The sequence below is a fragment of the Falco rusticolus genome, chromosome 5 (assembly GCF_015220075.1).
Source record: "Falco rusticolus isolate bFalRus1 chromosome 5, bFalRus1.pri, whole genome shotgun sequence".
Lineage (NCBI taxonomy): Eukaryota > Metazoa > Chordata > Aves > Falconiformes > Falconidae > Falco > Falco rusticolus.
Window position 1 is genome coordinate 41902815 of NC_051191.1, and position 27751 is coordinate 41930565.

The 27751-nt window shown below is 38.4% G+C and overlaps 1 protein-coding gene across 3 annotated transcripts; it reads left to right on the forward strand.

The window, feature by feature from the left end:
• On the forward strand, nt 1-26248 carry GXYLT1 (glucoside xylosyltransferase 1). 3 transcript variants are annotated; one of them, XM_037389101.1, is made up of 8 exons: nt 1-304; nt 6968-7060; nt 18064-18238; nt 19192-19317; nt 20184-20435; nt 22261-22384; nt 22667-22753; nt 24336-24468. In XM_037389101.1, the coding sequence occupies exons 1-8, from the start codon at nt 96-98 to the stop codon at nt 24350-24352; spliced, it is 1083 nt and encodes a 360-aa protein (XP_037244998.1). In that variant the 5' UTR covers nt 1-95; the 3' UTR covers nt 24353-24468. The 3 variants fall into 3 exon arrangements, with proteins under 3 accessions (XP_037244998.1, XP_037244996.1, XP_037244997.1); XM_037389099.1 differs by having other exon boundaries at nt 3-304; nt 22667-22839; nt 24336-26248; XM_037389100.1 differs by lacking the exon at nt 6968-7060 and having other exon boundaries at nt 4-304; nt 22667-22839; nt 24336-26248.
• The last annotated feature ends 1503 nt before the right edge of the window (nt 26249-27751 follow it).

Genomic DNA, 27751 nt, shown 5'->3' on the forward strand with positions numbered 1-27751 from the left:
GGGGCTGGCGCCGCCGCCGCCGCGTCCGTTAGGCTCGCGCTGCAGGTTGGGCCCCGGCCGCCGCCTGGCGCTGCTGCCGGGGCCGGCGCGGGAGGATGCGGCGGTTCGCGCGGGTGGCGCTGCTGTGCCTGGGCTGCGGCGTCTGCTCGCTGCTCTACGGCTTCAGCCAGCTGGCCCTCTCCCTGGAGCAGGAGCCTGGCGGCGGCCGGGAGGGACAGGCCCGAGACCCCGGCGCTCGGCGGCAGGCGGGCGCCGGTCGGGTGGCGGCGGGGAGCGCGGGCCGAGGCGAGTCGGGGGCCGGCAGGTACGGGGCGCCGGGGCCGGGCGGAGGAGGCGGGGGCACGGGCGGCGGTTCCCCCCGCATTCCTGCGGGGAGGGCCGGGGAGGCGCGGGAGCGCGCTGGCCACCCTCCCGCGGGCGGAGCGGGGCCCGCGGGCGCCCCCGGCCGCTCGGCGAGGCGGGGGCGGCTGCCGGGGCCGCGGCCTGGGTGGGAGCGGGACGGCGGTGTCGCTGTGTGCTCCCTCCCGGGCAGCTCGGGCATCCCGAGCGCCGAGTACCGGGGACTGGAGAAGCTGTCAGCAAAGGGAGAGGGCTGAGGGAAGTGGCGCTGCAGGCCCGCGGCGAGGCACGGCGACACCAGGGCGACGCGGGGGGGGCTGGCGTGCTGCGGCGGGAGCCGGCCTGCGCCTTCGTCCGGTGCTGGAGCCGGGCCGCCTCCCTGCTGGGACAGGGCGGCGGGAGCGAGCGGCGGGCCTTCCCTTTTGCCGAGCTGAGGAAGTTGCAGGCCGTGACTGGGTTCTGAAACTTTGTGATTGTCGAACTGAACTCTGCAGCAGCAGAAATGCTTGTGCCCGGAGGCTTTAGCAAGGCCGGTCTTCTCCCGGGGGGTGGCCGTCTGCGCCGCCGGCGCACTGCCTGGCGGCCTGTTTCTGCCGCCTGCCTCCTGTCAGCAGGAATTTGTATGCGGCCAAGTGGTGAGCGAGATTGTGGAATGAAAAAGTACTGGTTGTCCCTTATAGTTTTGTGATCCTGTTCACATGTGGCCACCAGAATGCTAATGCTGGGAGGAGTGATGAGAAATCTGATACTGAAGATGGAGGAGAAATTAGGACCAGGCCTTGAGGGGCCAGTTTACCTCTAACTCTGCTTAGATTCCGCAGCAGTTTAAAGCAATGTGGGTTTGATGGTTTGGTGACTTTCCTTCCTTCCCGATGCTCAGACACCCCCCACTCCTTATGCTGCTGGTGCTCCTCTGTCGCACAAGTGAGTTGATCTGGCCTGCGGACCTGCCCAAAAACTACCGATTTTTTGGCCAGCTCAGCGGTCTGCACTGGCTCATCATATAATTATGAAAGTGTTGGTGCCGGTGCAAAGGAGTCACAGCGGATGGTGGGATGACAGCAGCTCTGATTTAATCATCGTAAAATACCATGAAACAGCATTCTGACTTGCTGGGGGTGGAGTCAGCTGAAACGTGAAACCCAGGTTTTGACTGCTGCAACTACTGCAAGAGAATGTTTTTTTCCCCCCTGTGCTTTTGCTTTATTTCAGATTAATACAGACTATGATTTGAAAAAATGTGAGGGTGCTTGTTCTTCACTTTCTAGTTCATGATTAAAAACTCATTGTGAGAAGTTGAAATCTACTAGGTCTAAAGAACATGGTAACTGGAATAAACCAGTTAACTTCAGCAGCTTTATGCAAGATTTCATTGGTTTAATAAAAAAAGTTTTAAATAGAAATGTGAGGAATAAAATAAATGCGATATTTGTTTTACTAAAGAAAACATGCAATTTATATGAAGAAAACTTGTGTTGGGTAAAAGATAATTAAAATATTTTGTGTTAGTGAACATTGAAATTGCTGTCAGGTGCATCATGGTCCTGGTTAGCAAAGGAAGAACCAAGTTTATTTTAAAAGCTGCACTTCTTTAGTATTTGTACTAAAGTGTAGTGAGAACCCCAACAAGGTGCAAGAAGCTTCTTGCATGCTGCAGTGAGGTGAAATGAGATATAAATCTGCCCAGTGTTGCAATCTGGAAAAGCTTTACAAATTGAGAAAGTTATTTCCCAAAGGTCTTAAGTGCCACAAGTAGTTCCTGTACAGTTTCATGGGGGCATATCTCTTTGCAAAATCAGTGTCTGTTGAGACCTGTGTGGGAATTCTTTACCTACAAACTGCTGTCATACTGAAGGCTCAGAATGAACATCATCCTGCTGTAAATTATTTAAGTTTTATATGCTGCTTGCGCAAAGAACAGTCCCTAAAAGGCTTTTGTTTTAAGGAAAAATTCTGTCCTATGGTAGTTAAGAAAAGCCCCACTGAATCTCCCTTTAGATGCGGGTCTCAATTACTCTCAAGTTTTAAATCGTGTTATGTTCACTTACGTAATTGATAGACACATCTTGGTGAATATGATGGCGTCCTTCAGTTTTTATACTTAAGCTGTTTCTTTAGCAGTGACTGAGCGTGATAGCCACATGGGTGTTTTATGCCCACTTCTGACTCCTGTGATTGTGTAATATCCTAAAGAGTTCATAACCTTATCAAGTAAATTGTGTACAGATAACCTTATAATCCTTCTTGAAGTTTTAAGATTTTGGATGCGTTAATAGTAAGTCTCAGTAATGGGTTGCTTCAGCTGTCTTCACTGGTAGCTTTAAAATACAGTTTACAAAGCAAATGTAGCTGCCATCTGAAGACATTTATGCACTCAACAGTGGTTTCCTCTTTATCCAAAAAGGGTTTTATTTGCCTTGAATAATCTATTTTAGTATATGCTATGAGGGCAGAAAGAGCTCTGGGATGGGGGAGGGAGGGGTAAGATGATGTATTTGGGAGTTTTCATAAGCATGCAAACATGAAAACTACTAGCTTTGAATAAAGCTTCAGAATACCACACCTGGAAGAATTTTGCAATAGTGATGATGCTTTTAAGTAGAAAATCTGTAATTAAAAAGGAAGTACCATATTGAAACTAGAATTACAGGTTGGGGCAAGATCCTCTAATAAACATAGTAATTCAAGGGAGCTTGTTGGGTAATCGCTTCAGTAAGGAGTTGTTTGTTTCAAAGGCTACAGTAGCCTGAGGACTAAGATGACTGGAAACTATAGGCTTGTATCTTGAAACTTGACATAAATAGCTGAAAAACATTTTAAGAATTTATTAGCTAGATCCTAAGGTCATGTTTGAACTGTGAAGAAAGATTAATGTTGAAGGTAAATTGTCCTCCTGCTTATTCATTCGAGTGAGAAAAGTAGTGATGAATAGTCTGTACTGTCATATGTAATAGCTAAATGAACAATAGATCTGAACTTGAAAAAAAGAAAATATTGAAGTGTCTACTTCCAGAAGGTACAAAGTCAATCAAAAGCAGCCAGTATGTGTAGTCAGCCTTTTTTGCTTTGCTAGTATGATTTATGGATGAAGGCGGCAACTGTGAAAAAAATGAAAAAAATCATAGTTAATAAATGCATATTTGCTACATGTGTGTCATTTAATAGTGCTATCATCTGCTGGCAGTGGAGTATCTGTTCAAGTCAGGCTTTCTCCACATGCTTTCAGATCAGTTAATTAGCAGACTGTGCTTTTAAGAAGTGAATCTTCAGTTAATTTTATCAATATTGCTACTTCAATTAGGCAGATAATGTTCATCTTTCTATTCAGGTCCAAAAATAAGTGCTATCCTAATGGCATGTTTGAGAAGTAGAGCAAGAATCAGTCTGTCAACAGTTCCGTGAATTCGGTGGGGTCAATGAATTTAACCATATTAAAATGAAACATTTTTCCATTATGCTATAGTTTAGCATTTTTGTACATTTCAGTACAGCAGCCAGGAACTTCCAGGAACTGGCTCCTGATCCTCTGGTCTTCCTTGTTGCTGGCCTGGGCCTGCACACCCACAAGGCTTGCAGCCCCAGTTCAGTTGCTGGTACTCAGACCCTCTTGGATGTGCATACACGTGCACAGATGAATACACTATGCCTTAGTCTTGTGGCAGCTGGCCATGAGATTGCGTCATGTATATGGGTCATTTGGATAGCTGGTCCAGACCTACGGGCTTAACGTTACCCAGTGCTCAGACAGTGTCTCTTGTGGCTAGGCTGAGAGAGGTTCTTTCAGTAGCTCAAACCCTCTGATCTCTGCAGTCTGGCATAGCCTTATGGCCTGTCTGATACCTGGGTCCCAAGCTCTTGCTGCACTTGCGGGCTAGTCTGGCTTGATACTTGCTGGTGATTATGTGTGCCAACATGCACACCCACATGCTATGTGCATACACGTTTTTCCAGTTCCTGGCACTGTGGGCTCTATGATCTGTGGCCATCTTTTCATTTGCTGGCACTTTGACCTTCACACATGCCATGTGCACGTGGAATGCCCCTCTGCCCCGCCATGGAAAACAGAAAGTGAGTTTAGTAAAGAGGCTGGTGATCAGGCACACAACATGGCTAATCATACGGACTGGCAACCTATTTACGTGTGTCTGGACCTTCTTATCTTCTGTTTTTGCATTGTCATTCCTCCCTAGTCCACCTTGATCCCACAGTGAGCCCCACACCGCTGTAGGCAGTCCATAAGGTAGTCTGGAGAGCTTCGCCAGTTGTCTTACGTGGTGGATCTTCTGCCTGGCCGGTGGGCTGCCTGCACTCCTGCATTGGGGCTGGGTCAGGGTGCTCTGTGTGCCTGGGGTTTCCTTCACCTGACACTATATTCTGCTTTCTGTTTGTGGGGACTGGCCTTTAATCACAAAGCCTGTAATAGGTGTGCAATAGTAAGCAAAATATCCCTCCTTAATGCTGAAGGTGACTATTCCTGTCTGACTAGTAATGTTGCTCAGGTAATGACTGTGCCTGTTTGATGAACAGATACAATGCATCTCCCTAGCTTTGTAAAGCACTTGTGGCACTTACTTGCTGTCTAAGCTTTCCTCAAGTTTTTTTTCAAGTAAAAAAAAAACCAAAAACATCATAAGTGGCATTTTGAATGATCTTTTTGTGAATAACAAGAACAAAATGCTGTTCAATGAATCTAGTCTCAATCCTTTGTATGTGAAAGCATTGTGGAATATGGTAGCGTATGGTCAGTTGAGAGAGACTTCTGTTGGCAGGAAAGAAGTCAGCCTAACATTAGGTAAATTACATACATATGGGTTCTAGTAACATTTTTGTTTCAAATGTGAAATTTATGAATCTAATTCAAGGCTGGCAGTTTTGTCATCATGCTGAATGGGATATTGGAAAGGCCTAATGTGTCAGAGAAAAGATTTAGGCATTAACTGAAGCTTGCCTCTCGCCTTGGCAGGCTAGATAGGATAGTAGCTCAAGGCAGCTAAGAAAACACAGCTCTTGACAGCTGGAAGAGGAGTCCCGTGTAATAATAAGATAATAATCTTCCAAACCAGAAAACTGTTCTTGAGAGAGTCTATATAATTTATCCTAAAAGTATTGAGAAATAGTTACTTGAAAAAGGGATACAGTGGAGATTCTAAAGATTGTTCTTTGCATAAGTGCAAGATCTTAATGTGCCTTCAAGTTTTTAAGAAACTTCAAAAGCCACAAGAGGTTAATGTAAGAAAGAATCTGGCAGAGAGAACTTGTGGTTTTATGCCATTTACTTTCCCCAGAGGAGTGCAGATAACCCAGTCACAGTCTACATTATCCTTTTTTTGTATTTGGATTTGTGGAGACTATTCATGAGTCATGGCATAGAAATACTTGACTTATTTCTTGCAAACACATATCTACAGGATAGGAGGATTTTCTGTGATCTCTACCAAAGAACTGCTCTGTCCCCCAACACTTAATGAAGCCTTGTGAAACACTGTGTTTATCAGGTCATTTTTCTCAAGTGTTGGAAAAAGAAGAAATTATACAGCTTGCCATTTTTGATGCTACGTTAATCTATTAAATCTGGTATTTGTAAAACATTGGCCTTTACAGATAACCCTACTAAGGTCATGCTGATTCTTTTCAAACTTGCAAAGCCAAGAACTAGAGTTCTGAGTTTTAGTCCTTAAATACCTTTCCATCATCAAGCTTGTGTGTTTTCTTCTTGCACGTCTTTCTTTCACAGATATCAACTTTCAAAGGAGGATAAACACTATAGTCATTGTGTCACCAGAGCAGGAAGAAGGAGGGAGCAGAGGAGGTCACTCAAGAGTGAAATATTGCAAAACAAGTAGTATACTTGCTCATTTAAGATTTTAAATCTTGATGTCAATTTCCTCACCACAATCTTTTAAAATATACTTCTGTTGCTCTTTTAAAATACTTCCTATATTACTGTTGCATAAAATGTAGTGGTGGACTAGAAAAACCTGGTTTTTTAGTTGTTAGTGTAGCACAAGTCAATAAATCATTAGTCCTGTCATTATGGAGTCATAATGTCAGTATGGGGAAGGAAAACTTGCCAGATGTGGTGATTATTTCTCTATTGCATTAACCTTTTGTTATGAAAAAATGGAATTAGTTGGTGCTGCAGAGTCCTGTTTTTTGTTAAAAATCAGCTTTGCGCCAAATAGTCGTGGATTAATAGGGGTTGTGTTTAAATAGACAATGTAACTTTGAAAAAGAAATGTTCTACTTGCTCTGCCTGCTTGAAGTAGACAATGTTATTGCAAGGTGAAGGAGTTCTTTTCAGCAGTAAGTGTTGCCATTCAATCTATTACCTATGGATTTATACTAAGCCAAGAACATAGAATGACCCTCAGAAATCCCAGGCCCTCTCTTTCTCACTCTGAAAATACATGGAGAGGAAAGGCTAAAGGATGGGGACTGTTCATCCTTAAAAGAATCCTTCTGGTTGGCACTGATACTTCGTCTTCTGTATTATGCAAGTTCCCTTACTAGCCAGTCTTCTGCCAGGTAATTAACTAGTCAAGGTATATTTGAGCTAGAAAATAATCCATTTAAATTTGCCATAAAATCAGTAACATTTATATAGGTTATTTTTGTCTTGTCCTGTTAGGTGTAAGAATTTGTCTGTATCTTTCTGGAATTCCTATTGGATGCTGCCCTCTGATGTTTGTGGAATGAACTGCTTTTGGGAAGCTGCTTTTAGGTAGGATCTGTTATTAAATAGTACTTTATTATTTGATTGCAGACAGGCATAGCTGCTAAGTATTTTTGGCTATTTAGCAAGGTGACAAGGCAAAAATATTTTGATTGCTTCACACGCATTTCACCTGCTTATATTATGGTCTCCTTTGCCTAGACTTTCTCCTGTTCTGTTATGTCTTTGAAAATGTAGACTGAAGTGTTACTACAAAGAGTAGATTTTTTTTTTTTTCAGTTATGTTGCTTTATTAAATAGAGACTTGCTAACATTGGTAAAAAGTCTATCTGAATGTAGTCTGAAAAGTTACTGATTAATTATTTTCGATAAATAAAACTTGCTCAACAGTAATACCCATGGTGTAATTTACAACAAAAACTGGCAAATATGCTTAGTAGTTAAGTTTGAAGTTAGTTTTTTATTCAAGTGACATGTTTTATAGAATTTGAGGAGGGTACTCCATCCAAAAGCACTGAAATGAGCATTTTAGAATGTGCTTTAAGATACAGTATGTTAAAGCATAGACTGTCCTTAAATTTGCATCTTTAACAATAAGTTTAAATGTTTTGATGTGGTTGTACAGATGCTTTAGGCTGTCACATTATGGAATAGCTTGAAAAGAAAAGGAAGAAGTCTTAAGCTACTTGAGATATGTTCTCTAACCTGCGTAGTTCTGTTCAGTATATAACTAAAGTTGTATGTCAATTTTTTTATGTTTAGAATTTTACTGATAATCCTTTGATATGGTTATGTCTGTCTCAGACCGAAAGTTGAATATTTCTAAGGAAGCAAAGTAAAAAGTTTCGCTTCACAAGACTTAATGTATTTTTGAAAATTATGATTGTGGGAAAGACTTTAGATCTGTCCCCTGTTCCTCACTGCTTGTGTGCTGTTAGTGCTTTTTAAGCTCATTAGTTGCCAATAAGTTACTTAAAGGGATGGCTTAGATTGGTATTTTTTTTTTGTTAGTCTGTTAGTGAACTGCACCTGTAATTTGTGACTGCTGTCTTTCTTGCTGCCCTTGGTAGCCAGTGTGTCAATCCACAGGGATTCATCTGACTTCCCTTTTGGTAGGTTTAGCTGTCTGAATGGACTCAATTCACTTTTTTTCCTTAAAAGTTAACTTTTGGGAGTTTAGCTTTATGAAGTTTAGCACAGGGGAGTAAGTGAACTGTCAGTGCTGTTGTGGTGGAGGGTGTAGGGGCTTAGCCCATGCTTAGTGGAGGGACAGGATGTGATTGCAAGCTTCAGTCATCCGTGGGCATCTGAGCCAGTCTAACAGTTGTGTAGTGCTGAGAGAGGAGGGGGTCTCACGGTCTTCTGACCCCATTGACCATTGTGCTGTCTGTGAGCTTTCCACAATACAATGTAGTGCACTAAAATAACAGAAAACTTCCCTTCTAGATTTTCTGCCAGGCTTAAGGTGAGCAGGACCCTGGAACTGGCAGTAGAGAAACCCCATGAAGTTCCTTTGTGGGTACCTTAATCTGCAGCTTGTGTTGTTCTGTTAAGAATGTGGCTGTGAAGACAAGTCTGTTGAAGTATGTATTGATTATGGCAGTACTGGGCAAGTGCAGTTTCTTTCATGGTGGAGCAGTTGTCATGGTGAACCCTTAATATCTGCAAAATTTCATGTTTAGAAAATCTGAAGCTGAAAGAAAAATGCTGTTCAAATGTGTAAGGGGGATGTGGTGTTCAGATTAATAACTTCAGATTGAATTTGATTATTTTGTCAATATATTACTAATAAATTAATGCCTCTATGTTGTGCTGACTCTGGTGTGTGTTGAATTCCTCAGTGAGATGCTCTGCTTCAGAGGAGACCCCCTTGCCTCCTTCAAACTTTATTTATTTTCTTGCTCTGTTTAGTTCAGTTGGTTTCAGAGATGTGCAGTGAGTGTGTAAGTGAGGGGGCAGAGAGGAGGACAAAGTGCTCCTTCTTTGGTTAGTAGCAAGCGATTACAATGGCTCAGCATCAATCTGCTGCCTGAGCCTCATTTCCTTGTATGTGTTGGAATAACACAGAAGATAGTTGCAGTTCGGTTTCAGCTTTAGATAAGAGTTATAATTTTGTTTAATTCTCAAAAAAGTGCATTGTACTAGGTGCACTGAGAAGCCGAAGGGTTTAGACCTTCAAACATGATAGTAGTTGTTCTCAAGTCTGCAGTCAGGTATTTGGAGGAAAAGGAATGAACTTAATTCCATGCAAGTTTATTAACCACAGCAAATGAAGTCTAGTATCCTTATTTTTTGAGATTGTATGTGTAGGGCCACTTCAAGAGTCTTCATAAAGATAAAGTCTCTCAAAAGCTTTTTCTGTAAAGAGGGCAACATTGTGGTTCTAAGTTGGGTATCTTGAAATAAAAAGGAGTGAGTTCTACCATAGTGTCCTATTCCAAATAACTTGATCCTGGGTTGACTGAGCCTTTGTGTTCTTGTTTAGTGCAGTTGTTGTAGTGAGGTACAGAATAAAACTGGACTCCAAAGAGACTTGGATAGGGAGAAGGTTATGAGAAAAGCCTAAGAGTTACAGATCCGATTGAAATCTTAGGTTAGCTACATCCACTGCCTATAGACAGTGTCAACAAAATAATGGGAATTCCAGTGAGTTTACTTTTAATAGAAATGGCAGAGTCTGGTCATTGAGCTACACCAACATTTATCTTGAATCTTCTATTTGGCCTGATTTAATCCATAAAAAGAGAACGCTATTTATCCAGATCATAAATCAGTTTATGAATGGAGATTCTGATGTTCTATTATGTTTTAGTAAGCTACCAGATGAGTTTGTTCAGAAGAGCAGATCATATAACTAGAATTACTTTGCCAATAGTAGTTTCATAAAATCTATCTCAATGTTAGAAGGTCTCCTTTCCCTCTACCAGTGAAGTTTTTCAAACCTTGGAAGGTAGTCCTTCAGCTTTTGGATGTTTAAGTCTTTTCTTTGAAAAAACTTACCTTGTTTTCTCGCTGTTTCTAACTTGAAATTCCACTTGTTTTTTTTTCTTTTTTTCCCTTCTCCTGGATATCAGAACCACAGGGATTTGTTTATCCATGAGAGAAAGAACTTTAAAATCTGGATTTTTGGGAGAGAGGTATATATAGACTTCAGTATGACTCATGCTATAGATAATTCAACATAGTTTGAAATTGATGAGCTCTGAGCAGTTGCTGATTCTAATAACGGGTAATAAGGATCATGTCTGTAAGTTAATCAGTGTAAGATCTATTGCCTATGCTGTATGTGGGAAGGATTTTGGAGCTATTCTGCCCTCACATTTTTAATCACCATTCTGATTATCAACATTATTGAGACAGAATGTCTTGTGTTGTGATCTTGGTACAGTACACCTTTTAGCTTTCACGGTAGTAGAGGAAGCCTGAGATCACTCTTATATACAGTGGTATACATTTTATAAAAAAATTTAAAACTGCTGATAAAGGTGAGACTCAGGTTTGGCATGATCGTGATGACATGTATCTTTTCTAGTACACCTTTCAAGGTGCTCAGTGTCATCTAGCTGGTATGGTCACTTATTTCCTACTGATCAAGAAGAAATTCTTAGGGGTCATTACTCTGACTATCTGACCTGCTGGATTTCAGTTGTTGGATGTTGCTTCTAAGTGTGTTTTTAGCTTGCGTTGCCTATTAAAAAAATGAGTTTCACTATTTTTGAGTATATTGAGGTCCAGGTGGTGTGGATATATTGAGGTGAATTGTGACAATCTTGAAAGACAGAACTTCTCTAAACAAGCTAGCTCATTGAACGTTGGTGCTTTGGACTTTATAGTCCATTTTTAAATGACTAATATATTGTAACTGCAAACCTAATCTGCTGATTGAATTTGTAATTGTATAGATGACATTTGGACATCATATGCACTGGTATCATTACCATACTTTTACAAAATATGCTCTGATTGTGACTTATTTTTAATTCATTGCGGTGGTAGAAAGTTAAGCTGAGGAAAAACTAGAATTTCATCACTTTAAAATCCAGATAATTTCTATAGTTATCTTGATCCTATTTTTAGTAAGAGTGGGAATGATTTAACAGTTGCATTTTAATCAGTGTGGGCTTTGTTGCCTTCTCACTGCATATTTGCTTTTGCTTTTCTGGTGACTGAAGGCTGCTGGATGAGGCTTCTTAATGATGATTGATTTAGATCAAGCACAAAACATTAAAAGAAAGAAGGATGTAGTAAGTAAGCTATCTGTATTGTATTTACAGATCTACCATTTGGTTTTTTTGAGGTACATCATGGTGCCAGGTTTGAAATAATGCACATTAATTACATAAAAATATTTTCCCTGCATATTCTAACAAATATAATTTACATTTTCCATGCTAATTGTTGAAAAACTTGTATGGGTGTTGTGTTTAACCCGATCTGGTAACTAAATACCATGCAGCTGTCCCCCTCTCACCCAGAGGGTTGGGGAGGAGAATTGGAAAGGAATGTGAAGCTTGAGAGTTGAGATAAGAACAATTTAATAACTGAAAGACAATAAAACCAAAACAATTTTATTAACAGTTGTAATGGAAAGGAGAGAGAAGGGGAGAGGAATGAAATCCAAAGGGAAGGGAGAAAAGAAAAGAAGTGATGCCCCACACAGCTGTTCACCACCAGCTGACCGATGCCCAGCCAGTCCCTGAGCAGCGATCGGCAGCCCTGGCCAGCTCCCCTGGTTTATATACCGAGCATGCTGTCCCATGGTATGGAATATCCCTTTGGATAGTTCGGGTCAGCTGCCCTGGCTGTGTCCTCTCCCAATTTCTTGTGCCCCCCCCCCCCCCCCCCCCCCCCAACTGGCAGGGCCTGAGAAACTGAAAAGTCCTTGACTTAGTATAAACATCACCCGGCAACATCCAAAAAGTCAGTGTGTTACCAACATTGTTCTCACACCAAATCCAAAACACAGCACTGTGCCAGCTACGAAGAAAATCGACTCTACCCCAGCTGAAACCAGGACAATGGGTAAAATATTTGCACTGATAAGGTAGGCAATTAGCTTTTTATAGTTAAGAAAACATATTTGCAGTAGCTTCTGTTTGTTCTTTTTATGCGTAAGTAACTTTAACACAGCCGAGCCTGGCAGCCTAGTCCATTTGGTTGTAATATCAAAGAAAATTAGTTTAATGATGGTGTGGAAGGACTAGGAGACTTTATTAAGTAACCTTATTTAGGAAGCTGAATGTGGCATGTCTCATTTGCCTTACAGTAAGACCATAAGGAGAAAAGATCAAAGAAAAGCGATGATGTAGCTCTATCAGAGCAAGTGTAGAAAAGCTTGTTTTGATGTAGAATAATTTTAAAAATGTTTTTTGTAACCTACAAAATAATTCTTAAATCCTTGGTATTAGCATTATGTAATATGATGGTGGTTGTACATAAAAACTAGTGGTGCAAGTTAGGATGATGGCAGTTTTCTCAGAAAATGACAAGTATTTTTACACTGTTCATAACTCATGCTATTGTATTAAAAATGGTAACTCCTCAATCACCCAGAGTAAAATTTGAAAGGACAGCTGAGGTCAATTTATTGCTTCAGTTATTCCTACTGCTCTGGGCTCTCGGTACCTGGATGCTAATCTGCCCTTCCTTGGCTTCCCCAGCCATATTAAGGGGATAGGAGGGGACAGCTTGATAGCTGGTGAACTTGGGCAGGGAGCTTCCTGTTGATCTCTAGGCATGTTCTTAGCAGAGCATCAACAGGTGGGGAAAAAGGAGCTCTAGTGCACAAAGTTTGTAACACAGAATTAAGACTCACACTGGTTCCGTCATGGCTTTCTGTAATATCAATGCCACTATACTTGAATGTGGCTTAAAAAAAGGAGAAAAAATAAAATTGCCCTTGGTCATACTGACAATTCTTTGAATGATACCTGGGTCACACTAGATGCTGTAACACTGCTGCTCTGAAAGGTTTGGAGCTTGGAAGGTGGCAGTGTGTGCATGCAGCAGAGGAAGCTGTTGTCTTGTGACCTCAGTAAAGGAGGCTAGGATTGAGGCAGGCTTAATGATCACAAATTAAATGGAGTTGTGTACAGGATTCATTATGCCTGTCTGCGTGTTCCTGGGGATTTGATACCCTCTCACCTGTGCTCTATATGTGCTTACGTAAGGATAGAAGAAGCCTACCTTAAACATATGCAGGAGACCCCCACCTGCAGTACCTTGTGCCAAGTCCGCAGGGCAGAGCTAAGATTTTTGTGGAGCTGATGAGTATTTTAGTGACAATACCCTTTGGGGTTTAGCTTTTTTCCAAGAAGTTCAGCTGGGATGCAGTGAAGGTTCTAGAAGAGTGCGACCTGTCAAAGCATACCTCTGTAGCTTACTCACCAGATTATTACTTCATAATTTTAATTGACATAGAAATGGTAATTTAATATGCAGTGTGTCATGGTATACATCTTTAAACATAAGGCAATGTCTTGAAAGACAGGCTCTGGAATATCTTGTTGTAGCAGATTCATTGAGCATATCCAGCCATGTTCCTCTGTCAGAGGTTATTAACCCCACAGCAGAATCGGTCAGTACAGAATGAAGGTCTGGGCTTCAACACAGAAATACTTCAGGGCAAGGATTGTACCTGGCCGTATGCTGCTGATGAGCAGCATGTGTTAAAGTGTATGTTTTTGCTCTCAGAGTGGATTGTTTTAAATGTGTTTTCTAAACTCATGGGTGTATGTGTGGTGCTCTCATTTATTTTTACCGTCCCTACCACTCATGTATAATTAGTATCCTCAGACAACTTAAATTCTCATATTTATTCCTAAACTCTCAAATCCTGTCATGGCTTCCTGCTGAGTATCTTCTATTGTATTACAGGTGCATTCTTTGTTCTTTAGTTTTAATTACCAGAAGTTTTTTGGGATTTTTTTCCCCTGCAGGAGCTAGGACTCCCGCATTATTGGAGATTGGTTTTTTTTCTTTAGAAATGAGGGCTGCCAAGTTTTCCTTGCTAGTCTGTCCTAAAACCTTACCAAAATACAGTCCGTATTTCACTCTGTCGTTGCTTTTTTCTGGCTTCTCTACTAGTAGCCTGATGTTCTGGTGTGGGAGAACTTACTAATTGGAAATGTGCATATAAAAATCTGCATTTGTGTTTTCCACATTGTCTTGGAACATTTTTTTGAAAGTATCTCCTCACTTTTGAAAGTGTCTAACACTTTCAGAACTTGGGGTTTAGGTTCAATAAGAGTATTTTGCTCTGATACCAGAGCTGGGACACTGATACCAAACTTGCTCAGGTTCAGACAAGTTACAGTTCTTGTAAAATACATTTTATTTTGCTCATGGTCAACTCAGCTATGGAATAAGTTAAAAAAAAGTCTGTATTGCTGAAAAATCTTGTGTTGTCAGGTCATACCACACCCAGGGCTGACTAAATGACCAAGGTTTTCCTTTCCCTGTCTTCTGGTGAGATAGTTGTGTGACTAACTGCAGTGGAGGGAAGGTGGGGAAAAGAGTTACAGAGGCTGGAAAAATTTAGGAAGGAGAAGTAGAGAAAGGAGCAGTTGAGGGCAGATAATTTTAAAAGCAGTTAGGAGAGAGACAAAAGTCATGTAGATGAATGTTGAAGAAGGGAGTGAGACAAGCCATGGCATAGATAACTGTGTAGGTGAAGCATGTTAATACTGAACGTGAGACTGCAGAGCTCGAGTTGATAAGCTCTGCTGAACAATTTACAATCTATGCTGCTTCTGGTGGCAGGAGAAGGAAAAAGTGATGAAAGATGCTCACAGCGGAGAATTAGCACAAGAGGTAAGTAGTTAGCGTCCCTGGATGAAGATGGGGCAGTGGTTTCCCTCTGAGAGCGGAGAGAGATGTATATGCAGGGAGAAGGAGCGGCACTGAGGCCTGATTATTAAAAAAAGGCTGCGATTGCCATAGTCTGTATGCAGGGAAGTCAAATGCAACTTACAATCACTAAAGAATGTCTCTTCATGCAGTCTGGAGTAAGAACCACAGTTCTGGAGTCTTACAACTTCTCCTGCCATAATATGTCTCTAAGACCTAATATGCCTCATCCCTTCCTTTTAGTGGAGGGTTCCCCAGAGGGAATGGGGAGGGCCTGTTTTTTCCAATAGCTTCTAGCTCCATCTGCTTCAGAGGTAAAGCTTTGTGTTGTGGACGTGGGAGATCTGAGGCCAGCTGTTCCCCATATTGTGCAAGCTGAAATTCACTTGTTGGCTTCTTTAAATATTTCTTTCACCTTTTCAAAAATTGTTTTTAAGCACAGATTTTAAAAATTGAACTCATAAAGTCAGAAACTCAAAGAACAGAGATTGTGTGAACAAAGTGACTGTAAAAGCATTGTGATATGATCAGTCTTTTTTGTTGTGTGGCTTGAAATGTTCTTTTATTCACAGATGTCAGTAGATCTAGAAATAATAAAATACAGTCTTTGAATCCCAATGTGTTTTAGAGTTGCTTTGGCATAATTTTCACCATACCTTATTCATGGAAAGCCATGTGTTACATGTCGTTCCAGATCTTGGCTTTCAGCTATGCAGTTTGTGTAGTTTGTGCCCTTATTTATCACATGACCTTGCAGTATCACTGCAGGCTCTCATGACTTCAGGGTTTAATTATTGTAATTCCCTTTTCAGTGGATTGGTGATGAGGCTAATCTGCTGCTTGCAGCTTGTTCAGACTGCAGCGGTGTAGTTACTTGTGAGTTTCAGCTACCCTCATCACATTCAGTGTGCTTTGTGTTTTTTATATTAGCTGCTTACTACATGGTGTAATGTTTAAATTAGCTTTATATATAAAGGTCTGAATGGATGTGTCTCGGTTACATTTGAAGATTTTATTTTATACTACCTTTTTCCTGTTAACCTGAACTAATTTTTCAGGTTTTGCTGCAAGACCTACAAAAGGTTTTAGTCTGGATTAAATCATCTGAATATAGATGCCTGCATATAGGTGTCTACGTCAAGTAGGTCTTAAGCGGTCATTACAGTTGAAAGAGCATAGAGAATGATCCAGGTGACTAGCCATTACATTGCTGAAAAGTAATGGCTGGTGTTTTTTAGTAAGCACTTGGGTATCCTAGGCGTGTTCTTAGGACTAGTAGATAAAACATGATCTTTGAGACACCCAGTCCTTTTGGATTGGCACCTGGAGGTCAGGTGGGATATTCTAGAGCTTAATAAATGGTACAATACCTGTGTTAAAAAATAGAAACAAGCCTTAGGTATTTACTTTGTAATAAGATGAATTGCTGTCTGCACTCCATATCCTGCTCACATTGGCTTTAATGAGACTTTGGACACAATCTTGTATGTCAGCATCTTCATTTAGGTATCCTATTTTGGAATCCTACCTATGAGGTCTTTAATCCATGTGATTTTTAATACCCCAAACCTTGACTTAAGACTGCATGTTCTAATTAAAATGTTATTAATCTTAAATGCCTGGATGCTGGAGGGTGTTTCTAGTTCCAGGGCATTGAAGTCTTCCAAAACTCAGAATGTTTTTTGAATGTAGCCATTATTTATGCTATTAAATTTCAGCAGTTTTACAGTGATATCTTTGCTTATGTTTTCCTCATGGAACTGGATGTATGTTGCTCTTCTGTGCCTTAAAGAAAAAGAGGGATATTTACATAGTATCTTTCGTCAATTTAAAGCAAAACTTGTATGCATCTAAATGTTTTAGTTCATGAATTGGGTGGAGATTATGTGCTAAGAATCACATCTGTTAATTTCTGTTTTGAAGTGTTTTTCTCTTTGGCAAGTTTCTAAGAATGGGTGGTATGTTTGCCAAGCGTTTATCTGTTGTTACTAGTTTGGGAAAGTCTTTTCTAACTTCAGAGGGTTTTTTTGTCTGCTTAACTTGGAATTAATGTAATTTAAACCTTCAGATACTGGCTAGTTCTGTCTAGCTCCTGCTCCTATAATCCGTGTGGATAGCTCAAGTGCAGAATATTGTTTTGAAGACTGTCTTTGAGTTGATTGATTTAGGTTTAAAACTTTTGAAAGCTTTTCTGACTAATTAAATACAGGATATCCAGGAGAACGTGGTGTTAGGTTTAGTATGCCCACTGTGTTTGTTACTAAGCTAATGGTATTTACCCAACGATAACTTCAGACTGTTGTATTAAAATAATGAACTAACTTTTAAATGTACCTGGTATAATACATGCCAGGCATTTCTCACAATATCTGTTGGACAGCTGTTCAGAAAGAAGGGACTTCCCAGTCACCACACCTTACAGTGGTTTAGCCCCTGGTAAGGACATGAGCAGTGCATGTGGTCAGTGTACTTGAGGGATTTTCCAGAACCGCTGGGAGCACCAGGACATCCCACAAGGCTATCTGAGTGGTTAGTTTACCCCCCTTTCAACCCAAGCTGTATTCCTGCAGGATGGCAGGAGAGGAGAAAACTGTTTGCATTTTTCCAGAGCTTAGAAGAAGCACTGAAGCATGGGTTTGACAAAAGGACTTACTGGAGCAGAAAATGGATAAAACGCCTAGATCACTCAAAAATGTTCTTAACAGGGCTTAAAAGTATGGCTTATCTCGCTTTTGTTGTTGAGTTTACTGTATTTATCATACGTACCTCTCTCTGTACTGAGTTCAGGGAAAGAGGAAAAAATGAACTCAGGCATAGACTTAATGTGCTGTCAGCCTTTCACATTTCAATCTAACTTCATGCGATCTTTCAAAATAGCTATTTTGATGGAATTCCTCATCTGTAATGGGTAGTAAGATTACTAAGAAAATAGGTGTTTGTTTAGTTTCTGTATAGCTCTTCCATACCTTGTTTTTCCCTCATAGGCTGGGATGGTGAGAGTGGATATGAGCATAGTTAAGGTTAAACGTAAGCCTACTTATGAGATGTAATGCTGTAGATTGTATGTTCTATTTGAGTTATCCTTTGCTGGTTTAAATATGATAAAGGATATTTTGTTAAACTACATGCTGCAGTAAATAGCAGACCTTTTCTTTAAGCCTGTGCTAGAAATAATGTCAAATGAAAAAATATTTTTGTGTCAGATATGATTACATGAGAACACATCCTTCTGAGAAAATGCATCTAGCAGTGGTTGCCTGTGGTGAAAGACTGGAGGAGACTGTTACTATGCTGAGATCAGCCATTATTTTCAGCATCAAACCTCTCCAGTTTCATATTTTCGCTGAGGACCAATTGCATGAGAGTTTCAAAGACATAGTAAGTACCCAAATAATTTACTTACTCAATTGGGATATATTACTCAAATTGTACTACAAATTTCTCTGCTTGGTTAGTAGTTTTTGGATATAGTGGCAGATATGCAGGGGTCTTAAAAAAAGGTAATATGCAAGCCTGTTGTAATGTTGGATGGGGATTTCTGGTTTTTTTTTTTTTCTTGTGAAAGAATGCTAGTTGCCAATATCAAAGCTTTTGTTGAGACAGACCAAAACATCCTGATTTGTCACCTTGAATCTGGTGAGTACAAACCTGATGTTCTGAACACAAACCAGTTGTCTTGTGTGAGCTTAAAGTTGGTTTTACAAGAGAAAACAGAGATCTGTCCTTTTTTGCCCCTGTGCTTACAATATGACTCAGCCTTATGTTGTCTAAACAATGGTAGATATGGTTATGTCTAACTTTAGTAAATTCCAGTTAATGAATATACCATTATGACTGGAATAGCAGTATTACAAGCTGACTAATGTGTAGCTGTGGAGGGTTTTATTATTTTTGTGCTCAAAACGTTGTACTAAATATGACATTAGTATGTTTTACATTCTCGTATACACTAATATAATGTGAACGGTAACTTTGGCAAAAATTGGGTAAGGTTATTTTAAATTGAGGAAGACTTCACTGGTATTTCTCCTGTGGGAACAAGTTAAGTAGGGAGAAAGTTTTATGTATTTACTTTTTGTAAATACTAGTTTATTTTACTTGCTCTTAATTTTCTGTATGACCTGATATGATGTGTTTTCTTCATAGTGGCCTGCAGGTGCCACTTTTTGTTCAAGTATTTTGAGTAGTTGACAGATTCTTGTAGTTCAGGAAACATTTCTGTTGTGGAAGAGAAGTGTTGCAATTAAGTTCTATTATCAATATGAATGGAGGATCGATTTCTTTTTTGTAATGCAATGTAGTAATTTTTGTGATCTCTTCTTTTCACATAGCTTGATGACTTCCCCTATGAAGGAAAAGTTAATTACACATTGTATCCAATAACATTTCCAACTGAGAGTGCAGCAGAATGGAAGAAATTGTTTAAACCGTGTGCTTCACAAAGGCTGTTCTTGCCAGTAAGTTATTCTGTAATAGGACAATACAGAAGTCTGTTTATGAAGCATCAAGTCCTGATTAATCTAATTTCTGCTTAGTTTCAAATTAAGAACTACTATTACTCCTAAAAGTTACTTTTATGCATCCTAAAAACCCTTCGGAATTTAGCCTTCTTATAGTGGCACTAATACACTATGGAAAATGAGAAAAGTCCTTTTCTCACTTTGTGTTTAGGGCACAGTATCCTCAGTGAGCGGTGTAGGTAATATCATCCTCTCAGAGGCAAGAAGGATTTATCACACCGCATCTCCTCATTCAGTTGGAAAGTTTCGTGCATGCATGGGTCTGAGAAGTGTTAGAGAAATTGAAACAAGAAATGGGCTATTGTTGCCAGAGCGTTTTGTGCAGCATTTTCGTTACTCATCTGAGACACTTCAGAAGTCATACTTCAGTCTAGGTGAATTGTAGCAGTGGCAGCTGTCTCCCAGATACTTTCTCTTCTGGGGCTCCCTTATACCACTCCGTTGTTTGGTAAGACGCGTAGGAAAGGAAGGGACGAGGAGGAAGATAGTAACTCCTGTTATGGTGATGTTCGCCTGGCCTGCAACTTACTCTTGAGGGAAGCCCCAGGATATAAAGTGTAGATCAAGTCTCTTTGCATTACTATTCTATATAAAACCTCTGTTTCACTCTACAAAAGCTCTCCAAAATGAGAAAAAGAGGGAATGATGACAAATTTATTGACTGCAAGCTGTCAGTCTGAAGTGAGTTTACTTGCATGTGGCAAAAATATATTAAACTTTATTGTGTAATGGCAGCAACTTCTGTTTTATGAAGAGAAGCTCAATAAAACTTAATAGTTTGGTTTTAAATTCTTCCCCTGCAGTTAATCCTCAAAAATGTGGATTCATTACTGTATGTTGATACTGACATCCTGTTTTTGAGACCTGTTGATGATATTTGGTCTTTTCTGGGGAAATTCAACTCCACACAAATTGCTGCAATGGCACCGGAACATGAAGAGCCTCGTATTGGGTGGTATAATCGCTTTGCTAGACATCCCTATTATGGAGTAACTGGAATAAATTCCGGAGTCATGTTAATGAATATGACACGTATCAGAAAAAAGTATTTCAAGGTAAGTGTTGCCTTTGTTGCATTTTTCTGTGCTTTTCCATCTTATAATTCTAATCCTGTTTCGAATTGATGTGGGACAGTATTTTTCAAAATAATTTTCTTGTAAATGGAATAATATTCTGAAAATACTGTGTTTAAAATGGTATCTAACTTGTGTTTTTTAGATGTCATTCATTGTAAGACTTGGAATTCCTGGATTTTAAGTGTGCTTGATTGTTTTAATTTTTCTTAGTTCTGAGAGATCCTGTGTCTTAATACACTCTGCTTGAAATTACAATCTGGTATTTTTTCTTCACTGTAGAGGTCCCAGAAAACAGTTAATGTATACTGTAAAGGAACTTGAAAAATGTGTGTAGTAATATGACCAGGAGGTGGTGCTAAAACATTTAGTAAGTTATTTTAACTGTAAGGTTTCCAAATTTTGATCTTTTACATTGTAACCAGAGGATTATCACCTTAAGTATCTTTTGATTTCCTTTGAAGTCATAGCTTTTGTAGAGAAGTAAGTTTATAATGAAAGTACTTACTAAGCACTGTGTGCAGCCGCAATGGTCATTGCTTCACAGATGGGAAGTTTTTTCTTATGTACTTGAAACACAAGTACAAAAGCAGTGCTGTGTGATTATACTGGGGGGGGGCGGGGGAAGTACTTTTAAGAGAATTTTGATTAGGGAAAAATAATAATGCAGTCAAAAAAAGATTGAAAGTTTCTTAACATGGTGTTTCTGTATACAGGTCCCAAACCATAGTGGAGTATTTTTTTTTTTTTTTTGTTTTGTCAGCTTGGTTAAAAAGATTTGAGGGTACAATCCTGTACTTGTTCAGGAATTTTCTCTCTTTGGGACTTACTGTTATTGCATGCTAACTCTCCCAACTGAAGTAGAAGGTATAGAGTGAGCAGCCTTGTTCCTTTTCTGGCCTAGCTGAACATAAACATTCTGTAAAGATAAGAAATTAGCTTTAGAATATGTAACCTGTTACATGCAGATGGTAACCCCTTTGGTAATTTGGAGGCCAGTTCATTCCAAGTAGCATCTCCTCAGCCAAAACCTTAGAAGAACTCCTCCTTTTCCTTGAAAGCGATTTTGCTAAATCAAGAATTTTGGAATTAAGTAACAGCTCTTGGTTTAGAGTCTGATTATACAAGTATAATCTTGTATAACTAGCCTTTGCTGGTGAGAAGTTGTGCCGCCTTTGCCGTGGAAGTTAAAGTTCAGTAACTAAAACAAATTAGTTCAACTAAATAAATGAAAATTATTTTGAAAACCTTTGAAGGATTTCCATATTTTTGTACACTGCTTTGTAGCTAGTATTTTTAGCTGTATGTGTTTGGGACTATTTAATAATTAATTTTATATTGATGTGTTTTGAGTTCTTGAAGTTAACTTTAAAACCACTTCATATTACCACTCCATGATAGACAATAATTGCATGAAGTGTGGATATTTACATAATTCCCATCTACTTGCATGCATCACTTCAATGCAGTTTTTTTTAGATCCTACTGCTGTATGAAAAAACCTTGCTATTTCTTAGAAGTCTCGGTTTAAGATGTTTGAGGGAAATCTTGAAGAATTTAATGTGGCAGTTAAATAGGCGATGCATATAATTTTCCTTATAAGATAATAATTGAGAAATAAAGCATATTTGAAATATCCATAACTGTTTTCCTTAGATGTGCTCATGTGTTTAAAAGGAAGAAGTCTTCTATACATTTGAATTTGTAACTTTGAAAAGCAAATTACTGCGATTCTGTAGGGCATTTTCTTCTTTATAGGTATAATTGTCCTGAATGGATGTTGTTTTGCTTTGTTTTGTTTTAATAGAATGATATGACACCAGTCCGGTTACAGTGGGGAGAAATCCTTATGCCACTGCTGAAGAAGTACAAGTTGAACATAACGTGGGGCGATCAGGATCTATTGAACATTATGTTTTTTCACAATCCAGGTAAATCTACATCGATTCCAAGTGTAACATTACCAATTTGATCCTTTCTGTGATGGTCAAAAATCCAGGAAACTACTCTTTTTAACAGACTTTTTGGTGAATGTATTCAAGGCACTTTTCTTATGTTTCCTGAAACTGTTTGCTTTGAGAGACAGCACTGGAGCTTGCTAGAATATAATTAGCTTTTAGGTTTCAAGACAACTGTACAGAACTTTATGAAGCAGCCTTAAGAAAAAGAGAGATTAGTCTTTTTACTGAAATGATTTTTGTACTTTACCACAGAAAGTCTTTATGTGTTTCCTTGCCAATGGAATTACCGACCTGACCACTGCATCTATGGAAGCAATTGTAAGGAAGCTGAAGAAGAAGGTATATTTATTCTTCATGGAAACAGAGGTGTTTACCATGATGATAAACAACCAACTTTTAGGGCCATTTATGAAGCAATAAAAAATGTAAGTGTTTTCAGCACTGTACTTGTGCAAAGATTTTTGTAAATGTATTTTTTTATTGGCAATGTTGCAGGTATTTTGTAGTTTTTGTTGGTACTTGATTGCAACAAAGTAATTGTCTTTTAAGTTGTGTTTCACCAATTTTTCATTTACTGCTTAGGTAGAATTCCAACTGTATTCCTTTTGTGATCAGCATCTCTTGAAACAATGTAGACTGTCTAGGTTAGGATTCTAAAACTGACTGTAGTTGTCAGTGTTTATTTAAAAGACTTTATTCCCATTCCTTTAATAAATATATCTAGTAAACTGTTTGTATAAGCATTAGGATATTACCAAAAGCTTCATTTTCCTGTTGATTTTAAAATGTAGGAAAAAAATTCCCTTTTTCTTCTCAAAGTTTGTGTATTTACTTTAAAATGTTGAACATTTAATTCTAGCTCGATTTGGATTGTAAAAGTATTTCTTTTTTTTACACTGTGTTTTGGTCTTTTCTAGAGATTCAGTGTATTAATATGTTGCCGTTCCTTTAAATACTGAGCACAGTGACTTTTCATTCTGCAAATAAGTCATGTAATAAACTATTTATCACGACATCAGTATACTCACTGAAGAGCTGTAAAATTTAGCACTGATGCACATTTTAATATAGCAGGCTATTGGGTGTGTATAACCTTCAAAAATCAATAGTATATTTTAATGGTGCTTTATTACATGTTGTCATATGGATATAAAGATGAAGAAAAGTACTTTGGGGGATCTGAGAATACATTGCAGGGAAAGTGAATGTGTTTCCATAAAAATACGATTTCTTTGTTTCCTTTGAGCATTGTCAAAAACAGAAGAAAAAATTAATTCTTTTTATTTATTATCCCATTAGGTTTATGAATATGTTACAGAAAGTATGTAAAACATTGCTGATTCATTGGTAATAAGATGAACAAAATTGTTACTTTGAAATGCTGGTTTTGCTTGTCATTTGTTTATAAAAAATATTGCACTGTTGAATTAATGACTTCTTTATTTCATGTCCATGTTAAACATAGTATGTTTGACCATCATTCAGTTTAATGAAACTTCAGTAGTACCAGTTTTTATACTGTTGCTTCATTATAATTTGGTAAGAATTGTATTCCTTAGAAGTTACGTGTCATTCAACAAATAACCAGAAATCATTTTAGATCTGTAAATTTTTAATTTAATAATGCAATTTTAAATTTCCTCCTTGCCTGTCTGGATATATTTATTTGCTTACTTTTTTTTTTTTTTTTTTAAATTAAATCTTGCTTGTTAGGCTTATTGGAAGCATTGGAGACTATTTCTGTAATTGAGGTGTTTTTCAAATATTGCATTCAGAAGCTGCCTGCATTCTTAAAAACATTTAATAAACCTATAAAAAGTAAATACGATGTTCAAAGGCATTTTTATAGATGTTTTAATAACTCTTAATGACACTCTTCTGTATTGACATTAAGTCTTTCTTTTACTTAACCTCTTTACAGTATTCATTTGGAGATGATCTGATTCATTCCCTGCTGCAACCCCTTGAACTGGAATTAAGGAAAACCATGCATACATACTGTGGAAAAGTATACAAAGTGTTCATAAAGCAGCTAACAAAAAGCATAAGAGACTTTTACACCAGAAGATCAAAGGGAAGGTGATTTTTACTCCAAACTGTTAAATCGAGAGACTGAATTAACATACTGGTCATAAGGTGCAAAAATTCTAATATGGCTTGAATTGGCTCTTAACGTGCCCAGATAAAAGTTTACTAGCGTACATAAAAATGAAGAAAATATTCATGTAATGAAGAACAGGAACTTTTTCTGCAAAGGTGACTTTTTGCTCTTTTGAAGTTTAATCATTGCTAATGTTTGTCTTGGATCTGATGATTTGAGTGTTACTGGCTTCTATGGTCAGTAGTTTTAGTCTGCATAATTCAGTTATCTAATGAAAAAATGACCAAGAAAGAAATGAAGTTGGCTGTATGTGGGAGTGTACCTCATATATTGTCTAAAATAGTGTTAAACTGTGAATGTAGCAATAACTGAGTCAGCAGCACTAACCTCACTTTAAAGGTGTGAGCCTTTATGTAAACAAAGTTGTTTACAAGTGCAGAAAATACTCCGTTTTCAAAGAAATGTGATGTAATCATTGACAATCTGTATGTGCCTTTATATGTTCATCTCTTACATGTTGAAGTACTGTTTTGACAATCTCGTTTTGCTTATCTTAGATGTAAACTGCACACTATAAATATGACTTTCTGAGAAATGAATAACTAGTATGTGATACTAGTTTTCTCTGTCAGTAGATAGAGACTTTAATATACAGCATTTGTTTCAACATTGTTGAGCCATCATGGCCAAAAGAGAGCAGAGTTGAGGGGTTTTTTTAATAACTTCAAACTGAAGTTTTGCTAGTCTTTCAATACTTTAAATATTACATGATTTGGCAGCTTTATAGGGTGTTTTGGAAGAAGAAAAAAACGCCACCAAAACAGTGGAAAGCTGTTGCTGTTGTATTTCCTTACTAAGAATTATTACCTGATGATTATTATAGAGTATTTAGTACCTAAAAGAGAAGAGCTGTAATCAGAGTTCTGATGCTTCATCAGACTGTATATTGGATGGGTTTCTTAGAGAACATATCCCGTTACCTTATTTTTTTAATAACATGGCTTTAAAATAGTTTTGGGGCAGATCCCCAACTACATGAATACGTTACTGTCAATAGAGTGATAGTGATTTACAACAGGTGAGGATTAGGTTTTCTTTAGTTATCTTAGCAGAAAAAAAGTTCTGTTTATGTAATACAAACTTTTTTTTTTCAGAGGAAAACCTGAGTTTTAGTGTTACAGTGAAATATTATTTAAACTTGCATGGTATGAAACGTGTTTGTAAACTATATTTGAACTTGGGTAACCTGTCTGAGATGAAGTCTTCATAAAGTGAATTTTTGGATACCCTAAGAGTTCCTGTGTGAACATGGAGGATCCACTCGCTGACTTGCACCTTCATCCCAATTCCATTTCAGAAGCTTAATTTTTGTGGCTGTTTCTCTGTCAAAGGCGGGCTGGCTCTGACTCCCTGATCCATGTGAGCTGGATGAATGCTTTAGCAGTACAAAATCACACTCCACTGTAAGCAGAGTTTACATTACAAAATCACACTCCACTGTAAGCAGAGTTTACATTCTGCTCCTAATCTCCCTGCTGGCTCAGGGTGTAAATTTCAAGAGACGGAAGCTAGGAAGCAGTCTGCCTTGCAGGTAGTTACAGTCCCTTTTCCTTGCGATGTAAACTTTTGAAGTCTGAAGATCTAGAATCTGTGTGAAGGTGAATGCTGTTATTGACTGATTGTACAATATGCAGTGCATTATTTTTTTACATAAATACTGATTTTTATATCAATTTGTCTTCAGCTTTCTTTTTTACTTGAACTGTGTGTTTGTATTTAAAAAATACTTTGGCTTGGTTTTCATGTTTGTCTTTGTGTAAACTTTCTGTTTTGAATTTATTTTTAGCTTTTTGTATGAAGATACAGCTTAAAACCCAATGAGCCATTTTAGAAAACAAGTGGACTCTGAACATTAGCAGCAACTTTTCCACTTGCATTTCAGGTTTTGTGGGGGATTAGAACAAAAAAGGTTAATATTGAAGCTTATCATAGGATAAAAATTCTTACTTTGTGCTTATTTCAAGAGGTGTTTATTTAGCATATTGCAAATAGCAGAATGTCCTGCTTTATGCCATAGTTCTTGTTTAGATTTTATTAATATAAACTTAAACTGCTCACCTCAACTATCCATTCCCAGGTAACACTCACAAACACTTCAGAAAACTTAAGTAAGTATCAAGGGCTTAATAGCTTCCATTAAGGAACTCTCCAGAGTATTTATCTGTTCTGATCAAAATTTTAGTTCTGTTAATCCCTATGTCTTAAATTTAGAAAGATGACCTACCTTTAAAATCATATCTGACTAACAAAGTAAACATTTGGAGACAGTAAGAAGACTGCAAAACCAAGTAATATTATAGAAACCAGTTATACTCCCAAGTATTTCAGTGCCTTATTTGTAATGTTGTATGCATGTAAGTGTAGAAACTTATATTTAGCTTGTGAATCTGTATTGCTGTCTAGTTTTAGAAACATTGCTTTTTCTACAGACATGGTTAAGTAACAAAGAAAACAGGACCTGACAAATTATAGAACTTCAGAAATCCCATTTTTACCGATTTATCTGTAAAGGCTAATTAAAGCTAATAGAAGTGTAAAGTTTCATAGAAAAATATGATCATCAGGAAGCGTACATTCAGATTAAGATAAATCTGTCATCGTTATGGTTGATTTGTCTCTATATCATGGTACTATTACTCTGTCTCTGTTTAAAGGCACAACAGTCTCATGGTAAGATCTATTTGAAGATGTGCTATCTCATTTGTATGAAATTCTGTCTTTGTAGGTAGTATGAAAGGCCAACCATCCCTTAATGAGACCAAAACATCCTGGTAATAAGGCTGTATAAGCCTTTTGAAAATATCTTTCCAGTTGTTGGTAGTTTTGCCAAAATTTAGACCAAAGGTGACCTTTAATGCCAGTTGAGTTGGTTTTGGTAAGCTTTTGATTTAAATTTAGAAAGGTTAAGAGAAGTTGTTTAGAAGAAAAAGTTACTTTGTTTTTCCTTATCCTCATTTTAAACAGACTTTAAAGCAATATGGAATTGCCTCTTGCTGGTTTTGACCTAAATTTGGTCAAGCTATAAACTTCTGGAAAAATGTTGTTTGGAAAACTAAACTGTCAGCACTTTCCTTAACTTGTACCAAGTTTCTGTCCATCCTAGATGTACTACAACCACACAGGCTTTCCACACTTCTGTCTGTGCACTTTGAATAACAGGATGACTGAGAAGCCAG